The sequence below is a fragment of the Terrapene carolina genome, unplaced genomic scaffold, assembly GCF_002925995.2.
Source record: "Terrapene carolina triunguis isolate 2854851 unplaced genomic scaffold, T_m_triunguis-2.0 Scaffold751, whole genome shotgun sequence".
NCBI lineage: Eukaryota > Metazoa > Chordata > Testudines > Emydidae > Terrapene > Terrapene triunguis.
The window spans coordinates 1456371-1476426 of NW_020665102.1; the positions used below are offsets into that span (position 1 = coordinate 1456371).

Here is a 20056-nt window from a genome sequence, read left to right on the forward strand (position 1 = left end):
GGGGGGGGGACGACACCGAGGGGTACAACGAGCGACTGAAGCTAAAGGACAACGTTCCCGCAAGAACAAGTGGCTATAAACTGGCCCTGGACAAATTCAGGCTGGACGTTAGACGGTTTCTCACCATCCGCAGGGTGATCTTCTGGGACAGTCTCCCACTGGGAATTGCAGGGGGGCAAACAGCTGAATTAGTTGTAAGAAGGAGCTGGGCAAATGGCTGAGGGCCATTGTATGGCGGGGTTGCTTGGGAGGGTGGGGCGTGGGGCTTGACGTCCTGGGGCGGAGGGAAACACATTCCAGTTTCTTTCTTATGTTCTGAAGATCTCAGGCTTCAGGGCTCTGGCCAGTCGCCTGCAGGGGTCAGGAAGAAATCCCCTCCCCTGCCTGCCCAGTATATTCTGTTTGTTTTTCTCTCTTTCTTCTGGAGCATCGGGGATGGCCAAGCCAGAGATGGGACGCTGGCTGGGTGGGTGGCTGGGCCAGGGATCTGAGTTGGCACCAAAGATTCTTTCTCTCCGGTGCTCGGCTGGCTGGGTCTTGCTCATCTGCTTGAGGTCTAACTGATCACGGTATCCAGGAGGGAATTTTTTCCCAATTAGATCAGCAGCTGTGTTTATGGGGTTTTTTCACCTTCCTCTGCAGCATGGGGTGCGGGTCATTTGCCAGGATCATCCATCCTATCCTCTCCCTGTAGCACATAATAGTTTATGGCCTGTGCACTGTGATACTTCAGTCTGATTTCAGTTGTTGGGTTGGTGTGCGAGGCTTGATGGCCTGTGAGGTACAGGAACTCAGAGGAGTCCCTCCCTTCTGGCCTTCAACACTATGACTTTATATAATCAGGGGGTCTTTGGTGGAGAATTGAGCATGACAAAGAAATCAGGGTGATTTCATGGCGAATTCAGTGTGAGAAACACACATCAGGGGGATTTGGTGCAGATATCAGCAGGGGAGATGGAAATCAGGGATTCAGTGCAGTAATTCAGCATGCAAAACAGAAATCGGGGGGAATTGGGTGCACAATTCGGTGTGTTTGAAAGCAAAATCAGGTGTGTGATGCAGGATTCAGTGTCAGTGATGGGGGAAATCAGGGAATTTGGGTGCAGAATTCAGTAAGTGTGAAACAGAAATCAGGGGAATTTGGGTGCAGAATTCAATGTGTGATGTAGAAATGGGGATTTGGATGCAGAATTCAGTGTGTGAGACAGAAGGCAGGGGGAACAGGTGCAGAATCAAGCAGGTGACAGAAATCAGGGCAAGCTGATGCAGAATTCAGTGTGTGCAATACAGAAGTCAGGGAAATGCGATTCGGCTTACGTGCCGAATCCTGAGCACGTGCCATAGAAACCGGAGGGGAGGAGGAGGTTGGTTGTTGAGGCAGCGTTCAGCGTGGGCGAAGCAGAAATCAGTGGATTCTTCGAGCACGTATCCGGGTGGACCCCACGAGATCAGGCTCTTTTGGCCAGCAGTGCCCATTGTACCCTTGCCCAGCTGTAGACAAAGGGCAGAGCCAACCCAGCCAACCTCACCGTCCCTTCTCATTGCCTGGCGCAAAATAGCATTTAGCCCTGCCCGCCTAAGCCAGATGGGCAGGGCCCGTGGGGGGAGTTTGCCTTCTGGTCCAGCGTGGAGCACCGATGCCCTGCCGGGCTCAGCTGGGGGTGCGTCTCACCTTTGCAGGGACATCAGCCCCCCCCCCCCCCCCGTCTCTTGTGATCTGTGCCAGTTTAGTTAGCTGAGGGGTGAAAGGCTTTGGGTGTGGGACGCATTGCAGGAGGGGCTGAGTGAAATGGATGGGTCCGTGCTAGCCAGAGGGACAGGCTGGCTGGTTGAACAGGCCCTTTCTGGGCTTAAATGGGGTTCGTTTAAAATTATTCACCCCCACGGTCTCGGGGGAACCTGGGGTTCGGCCTCATGGCTGAGATGTAGGGGTTCGCTGTGCTGGGGAATACACAGCCACCAGACCAAAACTCCCCTCCCAGAGCTGGGGATAGAACCCAGGAGTCCTGGCTCCCAGCCCCCCAGCTCTAACCACTAGACCCCACTCCCCTCCCAGAGCCAGGGAGAGAACCCAGGAGTCCTTGCTCCCACTCCCCTCCCAGACCCAGGAAGCGAACCCCAGAGCCCTTGGCCGCTGCCCAGTGGCCCCTTGGTTCCCAGCTCAGCACTGGAGGAACCAGTCAAGGGTCCCTTGGTCCGGACTGTAGCCAGATGGGAATGGGGCTATGGCCCCGCCCCATTTCTCTAGCAGCGGGGAAGGCTGCCCCCTGCTGGCAGCCCCGGCACTCACCCAGCTCCACTGAGTGAGGAGGAGTCTTGATTTTTAACAGGGTCGGTTGTGGGGCTGGGAGCCAGGACTCCTGGGTTCTCTCCCCGGCTCTGGGAGGGGAGTGGGGGCTGGTGGGTTAGAGCAGGGAGAGCTGGGAGCCAGGACTCCTGGGTTCTCTCCCCGGCTCTGGGAGGGGAGTAGGGGCTGGTGGGTTAGAGCAGGGAGGGCTGGGAGCCAGGACTCATAGACTCAAAGGTCAGAAGGGACCATTATGGTCATCTAGTCTGACCTCCCGCATGATGCAGGCCACAAAAGCTGACCCACCCAATTTCCCTTATCTCAGCTGTTGAAGTCTCCAGATCGTGATTTAAAGACTTCAAGTCGCAGAGAATCCTCCAGCTTGCGACCCCTGCCCTATGCTGCGGAGGAAGGCGAAAAACCTCCAGGGCCTCTGCCAATCTACCTGGAGGAAAATTCCTTCCCGACCCCAAATATGGCGATCAGTAGAACCCCGAGCATACAGGCAAGATTCTCTAGCCAGACCCACATTTTACCAGCGATGGCACTTTATTACCTAATTGACTAAAATCATGTTATCCCATTAAACCATTCCCTTCTGTTATGAACTGGGCCAAACCTTCTTATGAGTTGAGTTAAAACCTCACTGTGATTGATAGGCATGAGTCCCCCTTTCAATTAACAGAACTGTAACCATAAATCAACCCCCAAGCCAAACACCTTCCCTAAGGGTGGGGTGTTATGGGAAGGGCACCCCACCCCCCAGCACCTGAGCCGGAGAAGAGGCTTGAGGCTGGCTGCTAAGCCCCAGCTCCTTTCATTCCTGGGGCTGCCTCTGGGGCGGCGCAGTTGGTTATGCAGGGACCTTTCACCTGGCACCAAGATGCAGCCACCTCTGGGGCAGGGCGGCTGGTTATGCAGGGACCCCTCGCCCGGCACTGAGATGCGGCCACCTCTGGGGCGGGGCGGACGGTTATCCGGGGACCCCCATGCCCAGCACTGAGATGTGGGCACCTCTGGGGCGGGGCAGCTGATTATCCAGGGCTCCCTCCCCTGGACAGTCGGCAGCACAGACAGACAGATGGACAGACAGCAGCTTGGGCGTTCTCAACAGGACATTTATTTATTGTACATTTTCACAGCATAAAGTCACTCCCCGTTCCCTCCACACGGTGCCTCGCCCCCCGCCTGCCGGGGAGCACGTGGGGGGGGGGGGCCCGCAAGACCGACCCCCCCTCCCTCCGGCTGGGTCTAGGGGAATCCAGCCAGCCCTGCCCCACCCCCATCCCAGGTGGCTTTAGAATTCGGGGGCGCTGGTCCCACCGTGGGGCACGGTGGGACCAGTGCCCCCAAAGCCGAGGGGCAGCAGTGACACCTGCCCCCTGGTCTGGGGAAAACACAGCCTGGGATCTGCCCCCCCCCCCCTTCCCCAGCAGCTCACAATCCACGCAGCCTGGTTGAAGGGACCCCCGGCCGTCCCACTGCCAAGCCAGCCTCATAGGGGGCAGGTGGGGGGCAGAGCTAGCCAGGTCCTCAGCTCCCGCGTTCCCTCCAGATGGGGAGCAGAGGACCTACCAGGCTGCCCCCCCCAAAACAGGCATCGTAGGGGACCCCGCGCCAACGTCCCTCCGAGCTGGCAGGGGGGGCCCCCGATCCACCCCCCCCGAGGGACACAGTCACACGTCACGTCTCCTAAGTGGGTGTGGGGGGGGGGATCGTGCTATAGGGGCTGGCGGGGGGAGGGGTCGTGCTATGGGGCTGTCTCGGAGCTGGGAGAGGTTTAGCGCTATGGGGCTAGCAGGGAAGGTTTAATGCTACAGATGATTGACTCTAGGGGCTGGGGGGTGGGGCAGGGAAAGGTGGGGGTCATTCATCACACGACACAGGGATGCAAAGCCGGGCAGGATCCCGGTGGGGTGGTGGGGGGATCCGGCCGGCCAGCACCCCCCAATCGTACCCTTCCCCCCCACAGCCCTACCCACTGCTTCCTCCATTGCAGAGCAGCTCAGGGTCACCCCCTGCTGGCCACCAGGGGAACCCCCCCACTAGGGGGTGGGGGAGGGGAATGCCCCATAGGTGCCCACACCCTGTCTGGGGGGCGGGAGGTCGCTGGCTCTGGGCTGCGCCAGCTTCTTTCCCCCCTCCTAGACAAGACTTACCCAGCCCCCCCCGCTATGGGATCACCCAGCCCCCCTTCCCCAGCCAGGCCTGGGCCCTGCTGCTGGGTGGGGGGCACTCTGGGGCCAGACAGTTAATGGGGAGCCAGCCTGCCCCACCTTGGGGCCTCTCTGGCCCCATCCCACCACCCCCAGATCCCCAGAGGAGAGAAGCTGGAACTGCTGGGCCATGGGGGAGGGGTGGATTTGGGGGCTCCCCCCCTTTCCCCATGCAACCCCCACTTTAAGACTCTTAAAGGGCTTAGAGCTGGGGGTGTGACACAGCACTGTCCCCTCCCCGACATGAGGTGGGGGGGCAGGAAGATCAACCCCCAAGCCCCCCCCCCCCCAAGACAGACTGCACAGAGGGCGCCAGGAGTGTTTTAAAAAACCCCACGGGGTCGGGGGGGGGGGGAAGAGGAAGGTAAAGAAACTCATGACATCCCCACCCCCAGGTGGTGTGAGATGCAACCGTCTCTGGGCCGGGGCAGCTGGTTATCCAGGGACCCCTCGCCGGGCGCTGAGATGCAACCGTCTCTGGGGCGGGGCGGCTGGTTACACAGGGACCCCTCGCCCGGCACTGAGATGCAGCCACCTCTGGGGCAGGGCGACTGGTTACACAGGGACCCCTTGCCCAGGTGCTGAGATGCAGCCATCTCTGGGGCAGGGCGGCTAGTTATACCAGTGCTGACATAGCCAAACCGGGGGACCCAGCGCTCACGCTGCCCGGCCTCACTCTGAAAGGGCAGGGGTGGGTGCTTGAGTTTCTCAGGCTTCTGGGTTCCCCCTATTTTATTTTTGGGGAAGGGGGATTGGTCCTTAAAATATTTAAATTAAAACACTAGACACTGAAAACACCAGGGGGGGGAGGGAGCAGGTATTGGGGGGCAGATCCATGACAGCTGGAAATCTAGTAATAAATCTACAAACAGACAAAATATAGAATATATATATATGTATAAATAAGTCAGCCTATATACAGGACGGCCACACGCACTGCAAGAAACGCACACACGCCACGGGGGGGGGGGCCCGGGGGGAAGGGGAAGGGGGGGGGGGGGTGGGAGAAAAGGGGGGGGGCAAGGGGGGGGGGGGGGGGTCGCAGCCCCTCGCGCCTCTCCCGGCCGCAGCTCCTTTGGGGGGAGGGAGGGGGGGCTTTGGCTTCCAAGGGTCCATTAAGTGCTGAAGTAAACTAGAAAGGAAAGAGAGACGGGAGCAGAGAGGAGTTAGTTCAAGATGCGGCTGCCTCTGGGGCGGGGCGGCTGGTTACACAGGGACCCCTCGCTTGGTGCTGAGATGTAGCCACCTCTGGGGTGGGGCGGCTGGTTACACAGGGACCCCTCGCTTGGCACTGAAATGCAGCCACCTCTGGGGCAGGCTGATGGTTATACAGGGACCCCTCGCCCGGTGCTGAGATGCAGCCACCTCTGGGGAGCAAGGGCAGCCTAAGAGCCCTACGGGAAGCACCACAGTTTAGGACAGGAAGTGGGGCTTTCTTCCCAGCGAAGAGGAAGTCTCCCTGTTTAGCCCAATTGGATGTTAACCCTGGAACCTAATGATGGTGGCTGATGTTTACAGGGAGACTGGATGGGAGGGGGAGAGGGGGCAGGTGACATTTGGGGATGGGACATTTCTGTTGCTTCATTCTGATGGGTGCCATCACCTTCATCCCAAGAATAGGGGCTCAGGGGGAAGAATAGGGGGGGATGACGGGACCCAGCAGACTCCAACAGCTGGAGAAGGGGAAGTCCAGGGAGCGAGGGAAGGAAATTTCAAGCCATCCAGGTCTAACCTGGCTCCTTTATGGTAAGGCTATTTGCCACCATGTGGGCGGGGCCACAGAAAGCCACACCCCTTCCCAATAACCCTTTTCCTGTTTCACCCCACAGGGTCCAGGTGCGGTTGTGGGTGGGGCCTCACAAGCCACACCGTTTCCCAATAACCCTTTGCCTGTTTCACAGCTGTACTAGGGGTGTCTGTGGGCAGGGCCAAGGAAAGCCCCACCCCCTCAAATACCTTGTTTCTGCACTATTGGCTGGACTGTGTAGGTGCTGTGATGGGCGGGGCCAGTGGGGTGGAAAAAAGCTCCACCCCCTTTATTTCTGCACTAAGGGGAGAGTGGTGGGTGGGGTCTCTGTGTGGGCGGGTCCAAGGAAAGCCACACCCCTTCCAATAACCCTTTGCTGCCCTCTTTAGGGGTGGCTGTGGGTCTGTATGTGGGCGGGGCCAAGGACAGACCAGCGTCCTCATTGCCACACCCCCATGACAGGTGCCCGGCTGTCTTTCCCACATCCCAAGAGAAGGTGGGAGCGTCCCTAGGGAAGGGGGTGGGGGTCACATAGCCACCCCCCTCCCCACCAGCCCCCCTCCCCCAAGCCCCCACTCACCAATGATAATGATCAAGATGATGGCGCATATCACCCCCAGGATAATCATCATCTGTGGGGAGAGAGACCATGAGCGTCGGGGTCGCGGGAGGAAGGTGGGGGGCAGAGGCTTGGGGCCAGGAGGGGAGCCCTGGGGGAGGGCAGGGGGTCAGAGGGAGCCAGGAAGGGCAGCTATGGGGCAGAGAGTGGCAGGGATGAGGAAGATGTTATAGGGAGGGTTGTAGGAGGCCGTGGGGAGACAGGGAGCTGTGTGTGTGTGGGGGGGATACAGGGGTCCACAGGGGACTGTGGGGAGACGGGGGGGCTGCAGGGGGCCATGGGGGGAGTCAGTGAGGAGACAGGGGGCCGTGGGGGGGAGACGAGGGGACCGTGGGGACTGCAGAGGACCATGGGGACTGCAGAGGGCCGTGGGGAGACGTGGGGGGAGATGGGGGGCCACGGGGTCGTGGGGAGACGAGGGGGCCACAGGGGTGCCATGGGGGCTGCAGGGGGAGTCAGTGGGCTGCAGAGGGCCGTGGGGAGATGTCAGTGGGCTACAGGTGGTCGTGGAGAGACAGGGAGCTGTGGGGGGGAGACGGGGGGGCCACAGGGGGCCGTGGGGACTGTAGAGGGCCATGGGGAGCCGGGGCGTCGCATGGAGAGATGGGGGGCCGCGGGGGGGGGGAGCCGGGGGGCCGCACCTTGAGGTTCTTCCACCAGTACTTGCGCTTTAGCTTGGCGGCGCTGGTCTCGAACTGGGAGGCGCCGGCCTGCAGGGCGTCGGCTCGGTCGTCCAGCTCCGACAGCTTCTGGTCCCGCTCCAGCACCTTGTCCACGTTCACCCGCATGATGTCAACCACCTGCGGGGGGGGTGGGGGGGGCAGGGGGAAGCGTCAGACACAGGGAGACCCGGCCAGAGAAGGGACCCAGGTGTCCGGAAGCCGCATGCCACCCCCTGAACTCACCTCGTCCACCTGGGCTTGGGTCTGCTGCAGCCTCCGGTTGCTGGTGAGGTTGGGGGGGGGTGGTGGGGGGCCACCCCCTTCTCCTCCAGCGGCGGGGGGCGCGGCAGCGGGGGCCGACCTGGGGGGCAGAGGGCAACGGTCACGGCGACCCCGCAAAGAAGAAATAGTCCCGAACAGAGCCAGCCTCAGTGGGCACTGCCCCTAGCTTTCACCCCATAGCCCCTCACTCCCGCCCATATCCCCCCTCTGCATTGCCAGCGCCCCTCGATCCTATTCCATAGCCCCTCACTCCCACCCCATAGCACCCCTCTGTGCTGCCAGCGCCCCTCGATCCTACCCCATAGACCCTCAATCCCGCCCCATAGTTGCCCCCAGCAATGCCAGTGCCCTTCAATCCTTCCCATAGACGCCCTCCACTCCTGGACTACCAGTACCCCATAATCCTGCCCCATAGCCAGCCTCTCCCCGCAGCCTCCCCAGTGCCACAGGTGCCCCTCTATCCTGTTTTTTTGGGCAGGGGGGGACCTGTGGGGGCAGCACCGGGGAATGAACCCCTAGAATTTATCCCCGCCGGGCAGACGCAGGCTGCGATCAGCTGGGTAACGACCCAAACCCAGTGCCAGGGAGAGATGCAAACGGGGGCTGCACTGGGGAGGGCTCTGGGAGGGGAGCGGGGTCCAGTGGTTAGAGCAGGGAGGCTGGGAGCCAGGACTTCTGGGTTCTCTCCCCGGCTCTGGGAGGGGAGTGGGGGTGAATGGTCAGAGTGGGGGGACTGGGATCCAGGATTCAACTTTCAGGCGGGAAGGGCCCATCAGACCAGCCCCAGAGACACCCCCCCGGGGGGCCGGGAGGGGATTTGCCCCGGCTGCGGCATGGGTGAGCCCGCGACCAGCCCCTGCTTCCAACGCGGGCAGCGGGCGGGCGGGGGGGGGCAGTTTTCCCAAAGGACACCCTAGAGCGGGGCAGAGAAGAGCCCCAGAACCGAGCCGAGCCGGGCCGTGACGGCATCTGGGGAGCGTCTCTGGGAGGACTGGCCTGCGGAGGAAATCCCGGGGGCGCCGGACACGAACGGGCCCCAGTGTTTAACCGGGAAGGGGAGGGACCCTTGGAACAAGCTGCCCGGGGCAGAGGGGGGCTGCTCCAGTGTTCGGATCCAGCCGGGAGGCCTGTCTGGAAGGCGCGTTAGCCAAACCCAAGTTACCGGCCTCCCTCCAGGGGGAGATTCTCTGGCCTGGGTGAGCCAGGAGTCCTGGGTCCCAGCCCCCCCTGCTCTAACCCACCAGCCCCCTCTGCCCTCCCAGAGCCAGGGAGAGAACACAGGAGTCCTGGCTCCCAGCGCCCCCACTCCGCAGCACATAGGGAAGGGAAATTCGCTCTGTTTTATACTGTACTAACGTTTTTGTTGCCTTGCAATGCCCCAGCTCAGAAACACCATCCTACAGCGTCCTTGGGGGCGTGTGCAGACACCCCCCAGGGCCCTGGAGCGTCTATGGGCAGACAATCCCCAGCTGTAGGGGGCTGGGGTCATCAGGAGAGGGATAGGCGGCCGCCCCTGCTAGAGAAGGGGGTTGGGGGGCAGTGAGATCGGCCAGTCCCCCCCCAACACACACACAGCTCTTGGGGGGGCCCCAAACAGGCACAGCCCCCCCCCCCCAAACACACGGCCAAAGACCCACAGCAGCCCTGCAGCTCGTCCACTGCAGGCCAGGGAGGGACCCCAGAGCCAGGACTCCTGGGTTCTCTCCCCCGTCTCTGGGATTGGAGTGGGGTCTGAGGTGGGGAGGGGTGGGACCACCGCCTTGCCCTGCCCCAATGCTCTATGCCCCTCCAACCTGCCCAGGGCCCTGCCAGTCTCACATCCCAACCCCCACGCCCCACTGCTGCCCCTTCTTCCATCCATCCCCCTCTTAATCCTCCGGCCCCTGCCAGCCCCACATCCTACACCCCCCACTGCTGCCCTGTCCTCCATCCAGCCCCACATCCCAACCCCCACGGCCTACTGCTACCCTGTCCTCCATCCATGCCCCACATCCTATGCCCCCCACACACACCCCACTGCTGCCCTGTCCTCCATCCATTCCCCAACCAGCCCCACATCCTACCCCCCCCCACCCCACTGCTGCCCTGTCCTCCATCCATCTCCCAGCCCCACATCCTACGCCCCAACCCGGCTCACACCATTCTCCGTCTGTTTCTTTGTGACCTTCCCGTCTCCTCTAAAAATAAAAAACGACCCCCCCACCTCCCCGAAAATCCCAGACGGTGGGGGGCTGGGCTACAACTGGCCACGCGGCCTTCACATCGGAGGCTGGGGGGCTCTGCAGAACTGTGGGGGGGGACTGCCTCCCCACTGGGAAAGCAAAACATGTGTGTGTGTGGCGGGGGGCGGGGGGAGAGAGCCGGGCTGCCAACGAGCGGCCATGTTCAGCGTCATCCTGCCGCCGGAGCTAAAAATACCCAGCAGGAGAAATGGGGGCGCAGCCCCCCCGATCCTTGTATTGGGGGGCCTCGGATGCCCCCTGTCTATGGGGGGGATTGGGGACCCACCCAGAAATTCAGCTGGGCTGAGGCTCTTTTTAAACCCAGCATCCCCCGATGGGTGGGGGGCCCCCCCTGCATGACATGAGCGGGGGGGAGGGGGATTTCAGCTGCCTGGATCTGCTGGGGTGGGGGGTGGGAAGCGGGAGTGATGCTAGTTTTAAACCCACTTCCCCATGGCTGGTTCCTGCCCTCTCCTGCTGCCCCCCATCCCCCTCTGCTCCCCATCCCAGGCTCCCGCTCCCTGCCCCTCCCCCCCTGCTCCCCATCCCAGGCTCCCACCCATCCCCCTCTGTCCCCCCCGCAAGACTCCCGCCCCACCCGACAAGCCCCTGCCCCCCATCACAGGCTCCCCCCATAGCCCTGGGCCCCTACCCCCCATTCTTCTCTCTCCAGCCCTCCCTCTGCCCCTTTGCAGGGGGTCCCCCAACCCAGCCCCCTGGCACCCACTCTCTTTTGTGCATGGCAGCAAACGCAGCCAGGGGCACCCCTGGGTCCTTTCTTTGCAACCGGGCTTTGCTGGCGCGGGTGCCATAGGGTGTGATGGGACCCCCCCGCGGGTGGGGCAGGAAGAATGCGGCTAGCTGATGCATGGGGGGGCGGGGGGGTAATGCAAGCAGAGGTACATTGCAAGCGATCGATCTCCTTGCTATCGATCCCCTAGTCCCGTCCCTGCCCTTGCCTGGCTGCACCCAGCCCCAGGGGCCCTGGCTTTTGGGAATAAGCCCCCCAAATGCGGGAACGGGCAAGGAGATCACCCGTGCACCCGGGGCCATGCATCATCCCACGCCAGAGCCTATTTTTCTCTCTGCCCTGAGGATGCCCCTACCCCTGCTTTGCAGAGGCCGGCCACGGGAGGGTGGGTAAGCCATCTTCCCAGCGGGGGAGCCCGGATCTCGGGTGCACACCCCAGCCCTGGCTTTACGGAGACCATCCACGGGAGGGTGGATAAGCGCCCTTCCCCTGTGGGGACTGGGGGGGTACCCCGGATCTCGCGTGCACCCCGCTTTATGCAGCCTGGAGAGCATTGCACGCTATTTAGCTCCTTGCATTGAGAACACCCCAGCTTGGCTTTACCGAGCCCATCCACTGGGAGGGTGAATAAGCCCCCTTCTCTTGACAGAGGGACCCCGGATCTTGCGTGCACCCCGCTTTCTGCAGCCTGGGGAACATTGCACGCTATTTAGCTCCTTGCACCCATCATGCCCCTGCCTTACTGAGACCATCCATTGGGAGGGTGGATAAGCCCCCTTTCCCTGCGGGGGCGAGGGGAAAGGGCCCGGATCTCGCATGCCCCCAGGTTTATGTAGCCCGCGGGGCATTGCACGCCCTTTACCGCCTTGCATTGAACAGTCGTCCCCCCCCCCATTTTGCTGAGCCCCGGGGTCGGCGGAGCCCCCAGCCCCTGCGGGAGCGGCGAGCCCGGCTCTGGCATGCACCCGAAGCGATGCAGCCCGGGGACCATTGCACGCTGCTTCCCTTCTTGCATCGGGGGCTACTCACATGTCGGGAGCGGCGGCGGCGCGGGCCGGGGTCTGCGGCGGGGCGGGCGCTCGGCGAGTGGCGCGGGTCCCTGTGCCGGGGGGGGGAGGAGGGCGGCCGGGCTGGCGCATCCGGGCACCTGGGCGGGTGAGGGGGGGCAGGAGGGGGAGCTGCTGGGCCCGAGCCCTCTGCAGTCAGCGCGGGGGCGGGGTAGCGCGCGGGGGCGGGGCCACTCGGGGCAGGGGAGGGCAAATAATGGGGGGGGGGGGGCAGCAAGGGGGGGGATAGAAGGGGCAGATGAAGGGGGCGGGACAGATAAAGGGGAGGGGCAGCAAGGGGGCTGTTAGAAGAGGGGCAGATGAAGGGGGCGGGGCAGATAAAGGGGAGGGGAGGGGAGGGGATAGAAGAGGGGCAGATAAAGGGGGCCAACAGAAGAGGGGGCAGATAAGGGATGCCAGGGGCAGACAAAGATTGGAAAGGGGCATGGGGAAACAAGGGGGGGGGAATCAGGGAGATGGGGGCCAGTAGAGGGCAGATAAAAAAGGGAGGGGGCAACAAGGGACCAAGGGGGCCAATAAAGGGCCCTGTCAGTCCTATTCTACCCCTCCTCCCCCCAGGTGCGATGCTGGGATGGGGGGCAGGAGGTGCCTGGCCCCCTGCGGCCGTGGGGCTGGGTCAGTCCCCTACACACAGACCAGGCCCGAGGGATTCCCCCCACCCCGAGCTGAGGCTGATGTTGGGGGGAGGAGATGGGGCAATCGGGGTGAGAAGAGGCTCCGCCCCCACGCCTGCCCCCCAAGCCAGCAGGCAGCTGGGGGCCCATGTTCGACTCGTGGGGAGCCAGGCAGCCGAGGGCACTGCTGTGCCCCAGCAATGGCTGCATATCAGGGCTGGGGGCATGAAAGGTGTGGGAGAGCACCCCCTGCTGTGTCCCTGCCCTACAGCACTCCCTGGTGCTCTGGGGCCAGCCCTGCCTGCCAGGGGAGAGCGCCCTCTGCTGAGCCCCCCGCCCCACAGCGCCCCCTAGCGCCCCCCTGCGGCCAGCCCTGCTGCCAGGGGAGAGCACCCCCTGGTGTGTCCCTGCCCCCCAGTGCCCCCCCACCTGCTGGGGAGAGCGCCCTCTGCTGAGCCTGCTCCCTGCCCCACAGCGCCCCCGAGCGCCGCGCTAGGGCCAGCCCTGCCTGCCAGGGGAGAGCACCCCCTGCTGCTCCTGCCCCACAGCACCCCCTAGCTCACCAAGTCCCCCGGCTCGCAGCAGAGGACCCAGAGGGTGAAGAGGATGGTGCTGGTGCTATTGACCTCCGGGATAGTGTCCAGGTAGCTCTCCACCCTGCTCCCTGCCCCACAGTGCCCCCTAGCACCGCCCTGGGCCATTAGGGCCCCTGCTCCGCTCCCAGCAGCGCAGCGCCCCCTATGAACCATGGGGGGGGTGCAAGCAGCAGGAGCTGGGTTGGGGGGGACATCAGGACAGGTCGTATTGGGAAATCCAGGGCCCGTGGAGGGCAACTGGGGTTTGGGGAAGCAGAAGGGGGGGGGTTAAAGGCTGGAGACGAAGGCTGCTGAGCCCCCCCCCCCCCCCCCCGGGGATCCCAGCTCTGCGGGCCCAAAGCTGCCCCTCCCCCAACACAGACAGACGCAAGAGGACCCCACGGCAAAGTAACTCCAAATTTTATTAAAAGGAGGGCAGGGGGCATGCCGCCTCCCACGGGGACATTTAAAACAGGCCAGGCCGGGGCATGCCCCCGCCCCGTGGCACATGGGCAGGAAAGGAGAGGGGGGGCAGGGACCTGCTGCCCCTCTGGGCGTAGGTGGGGGCTAGCCCGACAGCTGGGAAGGTGGCCACAAAACCCTCCAGGGTCAGGGACTGACAGCCGCACCTTTATTTACAGGCCCGAGCGGGTGTGTCGGCCCCGTGCCCCCTGCCCGGGACTGGCCGAGGGGGGGGGGGGGGGGGGGGCCCTCCCGGGGGGGGGGGGGGGGGGGCGGGAACTCCCCCCCCCCCCCGTGAGGGATGAAAGAGGCCGCGGGGCAGGGCTAGTTGGCAGGAGTGGGGTTGAAGACGGGCGGCAGCACCCGCCGGGAATTGGCCTTCACCCAGGGGTGCTCCAGCACGGCCCGCAGTGGCAGCCGCTCCGCAGGGTTGTGGCGCAGCAGCTTGGCGATCAGGTCCCGGGAACCTTCCGACATGAACGGCGGGAACTGCAGATCCACCTGCCGGGGGCACGCAGAGTCAGAGAGAGCCCAGACGCCTGGGTTCTATCCCCGACTCGGGGAGTGGAGCTCGGGGTTAGAGCAGGAGGGGCTGGAAGCCAGGACTCCTGGGTTCTCTTCTCTGCTGTGGCCCCTTTGCACCCGCCTTCCCCCTTGAAGCTGGGGTAACGCCCTCAGCCTGGAGCTCATGACTGAGGTGTCCAGTTGTGAGGGGCGAGAGCACAGATCATCCCAGACTTGGGGGACCCCTCCTAGGGATGCCAAAGGACTAGTGGCCCCCTTGGCCGAAACCCACAGCAGCAGCCCTAGGGTGATGGGATTGCCTGTGCGGCCTCCCACAATGTGCCGTGAGTTATTCTGCCACATCTCTGGGGCGGGGCAGCCGGTTACTCGGGGACCCCTTGCTCAGCGCTGAGATGCAGCCATCTCTGGGGCAGGGCGGCTGGTTACACAGGGACCCCTCACTCGGCGCTGAGATGCAGCCAGCTCTGGGGCGGGGCGCCTCACCTTGGTGATGCGGCGATATGTCTCCGTGTGGGTGGAGCTCTCGAAGGGCGGCTGCCCCACCAGCAGCTCATAGCACAAGACCCCAATGCACCATAGATCCACCTTCTCGTCATGCGTCTTGCCCTCGATCATCTCGGGAGGCAGGTAATCGAGCGTGCCACACATGGTCCTCCGCCTGTGGGGGAGCGGTGCGGTGTGAGTGCCAAGCTGAGGATGGGGCAGGGACACCCCCCGCCCCTCCGCCACGCCCCCGGCCGGCTCTCACCTCAGCGAGGGCGCGTGCACAGACCAGCCGAAGTCGGCGATCTTGAGTTCGCCCTTGAGGCCCATGAGGAGATTTTCCGGCTTGATGTCACGGTGAATCACCTTCTTGGCGTGGCAGTAGATGAGCGCGTCAGCGAGCTCCTCCATGAACTGCGGGGCAGAGCGCGGGGGGGTCAGGGGGCTGGGCCAGCACAAACCCCCCATTTCCCCCCTAAAATCCAAGCTTTTCAAAAACACTTCGGAGGCAGAAAAAGGCCTTTGAAACAAGGAAAATCCCCACTTGTTTCCACCCGCCCCCTGCGCCCCCTTCTTACTGCCCCTGAAAAACAGGGGCGCACAGGTTAAAAATAAATGTTCGGGGGGAAAAAAAAATCAATAAGTTCCTCCGCCTGCAGCGGAAAACGTTAAATTACATTCTACTCCCCACAGCACAGCACCCCCTAGCGCTGCCCTGGGGCCAGCCCTGCCTGCCAGGGGGGGCCAGCCCCCTGCTGCCTCTGCCCCGCTCCCTGCCCCACAGCGCCCCCTAGCGCCGCCCTGGGGCCAGCCCCGCCTGCCAGGGGAGAGTGCCCCCGCCCCTCTCCCTGCCCCACAGCTCCCCCCTAGTGCCGCCCTGGGGCCAGCCCTGCCTGCCAGGGGAAAGCGTCCCTGATGAGCCCCCCCACCCCGCTCCCTGCCCCACAGCGCCCCCTAGCGCTGCCCTGCCTGTCAGGGGAGAGCACCTCCTGCTGAGCCCCCCCGCCCTGCCCCACAGCGCCCCCTAGCGCCACCCTGGGGCCAGCCCTGCCTGCCAGGGGAGAGTGCCCCCTGCTGATTGGGAAACTGAGGCAATAGAGAGAGGAAGTGACTTGCAGAAGGGCACCCAGTAGGCCAGGAGAGGGCCGCAACCACTAGCCCCCACTCCCCTCCAGAACCAGGAAAAGAACCCAGGAGTCCTGGCTCTCAGCCCCCCCCCCCCCCCGCTTTAACCCACTAGCTCCCACTCCCCTCCCAGAGCTGGGGAGAGAGCTCAAGACTCCAAGGAGGAGGCGTGCTAGCAGAGACGGGCTCCACCTAACGAAGAGAGGGAAGAGCATCTTCGCAAGCAGGCTGGCTAACCTAGTGAGGAGGGCTTTAAACTAGGTTCACTGGGGGAAGGAGACCAAAGCCCTGAGGTAAGTGGGGAAATGGGATACCGGGAGGAAGCACGAGCAGGAGAGTAAGCAAGAGGGGAGGACTCCTGTCTCATACTGAGAAAGAGGGACGATCAGCGAGTTATCTTAAGTGCCTAGACACAAACGCAAGAAACCTGGGAAACAATCAGGGAGAACTGGAAGTCCTGGCACAGTCAAGGAACTATGACGTGATTGGACTAAGAGAGACTTGGTGGGATAACTCACATGACTGGAGTACTATCATGGATGGATATAAACTGTTCAGGAAGGACAGGCAGGGCAGAAAAGGTGGGGGAGTTGCATTGTATGTAAGAGAGGAGTATGACTGCTCAGAGCTCCGGTATGAAACTGCAGAAAAACCTCAGAGTCTCTGGATTAAGTTTAGAAGTGTGAGCAACAAGGATGATGTCATAGTGGAGTCTGCTATAGACCACCAGACCAGGGGGATGAGGTGGACGAGGCTTTCTTCCGGCAACTAACAGAAGTTACTAGATCGCAGGCCCTGGTTCTCATGGGAGACTTTAATCACCCTGATATCTGCTGGGAGAGCAATACAGCGGTGCACAGACAATCCAGGAAGTTTTTGGAAAGTGTAGGGGACAATTTCTTGGTGCAAGTGCTGGAGGAACCAACTAGGGGCAGAGCTCTTCTTGACCTGCTGCTCACAAACGGGGAAAAATTAGTAGGGGAAGCAAAAGTGAATGGGAACCTGGGAGGCAGTGACCATGAGATGGTCGAGTTCAGGATCCTGACACAAGGAAGAAAGGAGAGCAGCAGAATACGGACCCTGAACTTCAGAAAAACAGACTTTGACTCCCTCGGGGAACTGATGGGCAGGATCCCCTGGGAGAATAACACAAAGGGGAAAGGCGTCCAGGAGAGCTGGCTGTATTTTAAAGAATCCTTATTGAGGTTGCAGAACAAAGCATCCCGATGTGTAGAAAGAATAGTAAATATGGCAGGCGACCAGCTTGGCTTAACAGTGAAATCCTTGCTGATCTTAAACACAAAAACGGAGCTTACAAGAAGTGGAAGACTGGACAAATAACCAGGGAGGAGTATAAAAATATTGCTCAGGCATGCAGGAGTGAAATCAGGAAGGCCAAATCACACTTGGAGTTGCAGTTAGCAAGGGATGTTAAGAGTAACAAGAAGGGTTTCTTCAGGTACGTTAGCAACAAGAAGAAAGTCAAGGAAAGTGTGGGCCCCTTACTGAATGAGGGAGGCAACCTAGTGACAGAGGATGTGGAAAAAGCTCATGTACTCGATGCTTTTTTTGCCTGTCTTCACGAACAAGGTCAGCTCCCAGACTACTGCACTGGGCAGCACAGCATGGGGAGAAGGTGACCAGCTCTCTGTGGAGAAAGAAGTGGTTCGGGACTATTTAGAAAAGCTGGATGAGCACAAGTCCATGGGGCTGGATGCGCTGCATCCGAGGGTGCTAAAGGAGTTGGCGGATGTGATTGCAGAGCCATTGGTCATTACCTTTGAAAACTCATGGCGATCGGGGGAGGTCCCGGATGACTGGAAAAAGGCTAATGTAGTGCCCATCTATAAAAAAGGGAAGGAGGAGGATCCGGGGAACTACAGGCCAGTCAGCCTCACCTCAGTCCCTGGAAAAATCATGGAGCAGGTCCTCAAGGCATCAATTCTGAAGCACTTAGAGGAGAGGAAAGTGATCAGGAACAGTCAGCATGGATTCACCAAGGGCAAGTCATGCCTGACCAACCTAATTGCCTTCTATGAGGAGATAACTGGCTCTGTGGATATGGGGAAAGAGGTGGACGTGATATACCTTGACTTTAGCAAAGCTTCTGATATGGTCTCCCACAGTGTTCTTGCCAGCAAGTTAAAGAAGTATAGGCTGGATGAATGGACTATAAGGTGGATAGAAAGCTGGCTAGATCGTCGGGCTCAACGGCTCCATGTCTAGTTGGCAGCCGGTATCAAGCAGAGTGCCCCAAGGGTCGGTCCTGGGGCCGGTTTTGTTCAATATCTTCATTAATGATCTGGAGGATGGCGTGGACTGCACCCTCAGCAAGTTTGCAGATGACACTGAACTGGGAGGAGTGGTAGATACGCTGGAGGGTAGGGATAGGATACAGAGGGACCTAGACAAATTAGAGGATTGGGCCAAAAGAAACCTGATGAGGTTCAACAAGGACAAGTGCAGAGTCCTGCACTTAGGACAGAAGAATCCCATACACTGCTACAGACTAGGGACCGAATGGCTAGGCAGCAGTTCTGCGGAAAAGGGCTAGGGGTTACAGTGGACGAGAAGCTGGATATGAGTCGACAGGGTGCCCTTGTTGCCAAGAAGGCTAACAGCATTTTGGGCTGTATAAGTAGGGGCATTGCCAGCAGATCGAGGGACGTGATCATTCCCCTCTATTCGACATTGGTGAGGCCTCATCTGGAGTACTGTGTCCAGTTTTGGGCCCCACACTACAAGAAGGATGTGGAAAAATTGGAAAGAGTTCAGCAGAGGGCAACAAAAATGATTAGGGGGCTGGAGCACATGACTTATTAGGAGAGGCTGAAGGAACTGGGATTGTTTAGTCTGCAGAAGAGAAGAATGAGGGGGGATTTGATAGCTGCTTTCAACTACCTGAAGGAGGGTTCCAAAGAGGATGGATCTAGACTGTTCTCAGTGGTAGCAGATGACAGAACAAGGAGCAATGGTCTCAAGTTGCAGTGGGGGAGGTTTAGGTTGGATATTAGGAAACACTATTTCCCTAGGAGGGTGGTGAAGCACTGGAATGGGTTACCTAGGGAGGTGGTGGAATCTCCTTCCTTAGAGGTTTTTAAGGTCACGCTTGACAAAGCCCTGGCTGGGATGATTTAGTTGGGGATTGGTCCTGCTTTGAGCAGGGAGTTGGACTAGATACCTCCTGAGGTCCCTTCCAACCCTGCTATTCTATGATTCTATGACTCCTAGCTCCCAGCCCCCTCTGCTCTAACCATTAGACCGCACGCCCCCCTCAGAACCTGGCAGAGAACCCAGGCGTCCTGACTCCCAGCCAGTACTCTCCCCATAGACCATGCCACCCTCACAGCCAAGGTGGAGATGGCACGTGCCAGGCCTGTATCTAACAGGGGTCTGCAGCCCCCATCTGCCCTTGCCTCCGGCCTGGGGGGCGCTGCACACTCACCGTGGCGGTCTTCTGCTCGTCAAACTGCCGGCACTTCTGCAGCTCCTTGTAGAGCTCGCCGCGGGGCGCGTACTCCAGGATCAGGTAGACCCGCTTCTTGTCGTGGAAATAGTTGTAGAGGCGCAGGATGTTGGGGTGTCTGCGGACCAAAGGCGGGGGGCAGTGAGAGCCAGGCCTGAGCACGGAGAGTGCCCCCTGCCCATGGCACAGTGGCCACTAGGGAGCCCCCAGCCCACTCCCTACGAGGCTGCTCAGGGAGGGCCGGAGTCAGTGTCAGATCAAGGGGCAGGGCAGCTGGGGGGGGGGGGGTCTCCCCTCCCAATGGGGGGGCAGCACTCTTCCCTGCCCCAGAACCCCCGCCAGAGAGACCCCCACATGCACGGCCTGGGACATCGGTTACTGAGGGGGTGTCGTGGGGGTGCCCCAGCTGGCCCCTCCCAGGGCAGGACGACCCCCCCAGACTGGTCCAATCCACAGCTTCAGGGCTGCACCCGGGACACCCCCACCCCAAGGGGCTTCCTCCTCCTCTCTGCTTCCCGATCTCCTGGGTCCCTTATCTGCAGGCCAGGCTTCAGGGGCCCCCCACCAATCCCTTCCCAGGGTCGCGCCCCCAGCCAGGACCCTGCCCCACACGGTGCCCCCTGGAGGTGCCCGCATTGAGTCTACCCAACCCCGCCCACGCACAGCCCCACCCACTGGAGATGGGACTGGATCTCGATCTCCCGCCGCAGCTGGTGCTCCACGCCCTCCTTCTCCATCTGCGACTTGAAGAGCACCTTGAGCGCCACGATGAACCGGGACGCCCGCTCTCGGGCCAGGTACACGTTCCCGAACTTCCCCTTGCCCAGCGGGCGCCCGATCTCAAAGTCATTGATGGTAAAGACTCGCCTGGGGGGGCGGGGGGGGTTAGAGTTGGGGGGTGCAGAACAGGATGCCAAGGGACAGCAGGGGATTTGTACTCCCCCAGATCCCCC

The 20056-nt window shown here is 61.4% G+C and overlaps 2 protein-coding genes across 2 annotated transcripts in view; both read right to left on the bottom strand.

The window, feature by feature from the left end:
* Positions 1–5537: 5537 nt before the first annotated feature.
* On the bottom strand, positions 5538–11925 carry VAMP2 (vesicle associated membrane protein 2). Its single transcript, XM_026660372.2, has 5 exons — positions 11816–11925; positions 7775–7892; positions 7511–7669; positions 6831–6882; positions 5538–5635 (listed from the first exon to the last, which is right to left on the bottom strand). The coding sequence occupies exons 1-5, from the start codon at positions 11923–11925 to the stop codon at positions 5619–5621; spliced, it is 456 nt and encodes a 151-aa protein (XP_026516157.2). The 3' UTR covers positions 5538–5618.
* Positions 11926–13791: 1866 nt separating this feature from the next.
* The window catches only part of AURKB (aurora kinase B), a 20260-nt gene continuing 13995 nt past the window's right edge, over positions 13792–20056 (bottom strand). The window contains exons 2-6 of the mRNA XM_026660351.2: positions 19779–20040; positions 19083–19221; positions 14778–14926; positions 14513–14687; positions 13792–14005 (exon numbers count right to left, since the gene is read on the bottom strand). Of these exons, the coding sequence (XP_026516136.1) occupies positions 13829–14005; positions 14513–14687; positions 14778–14926; positions 19083–19221; positions 19779–20040 (902 nt within the window). The 3' untranslated portion in view covers positions 13792–13828. The remainder of the gene's footprint in view (positions 14006–14512; positions 14688–14777; positions 14927–19082; positions 19222–19778; positions 20041–20056) is intronic.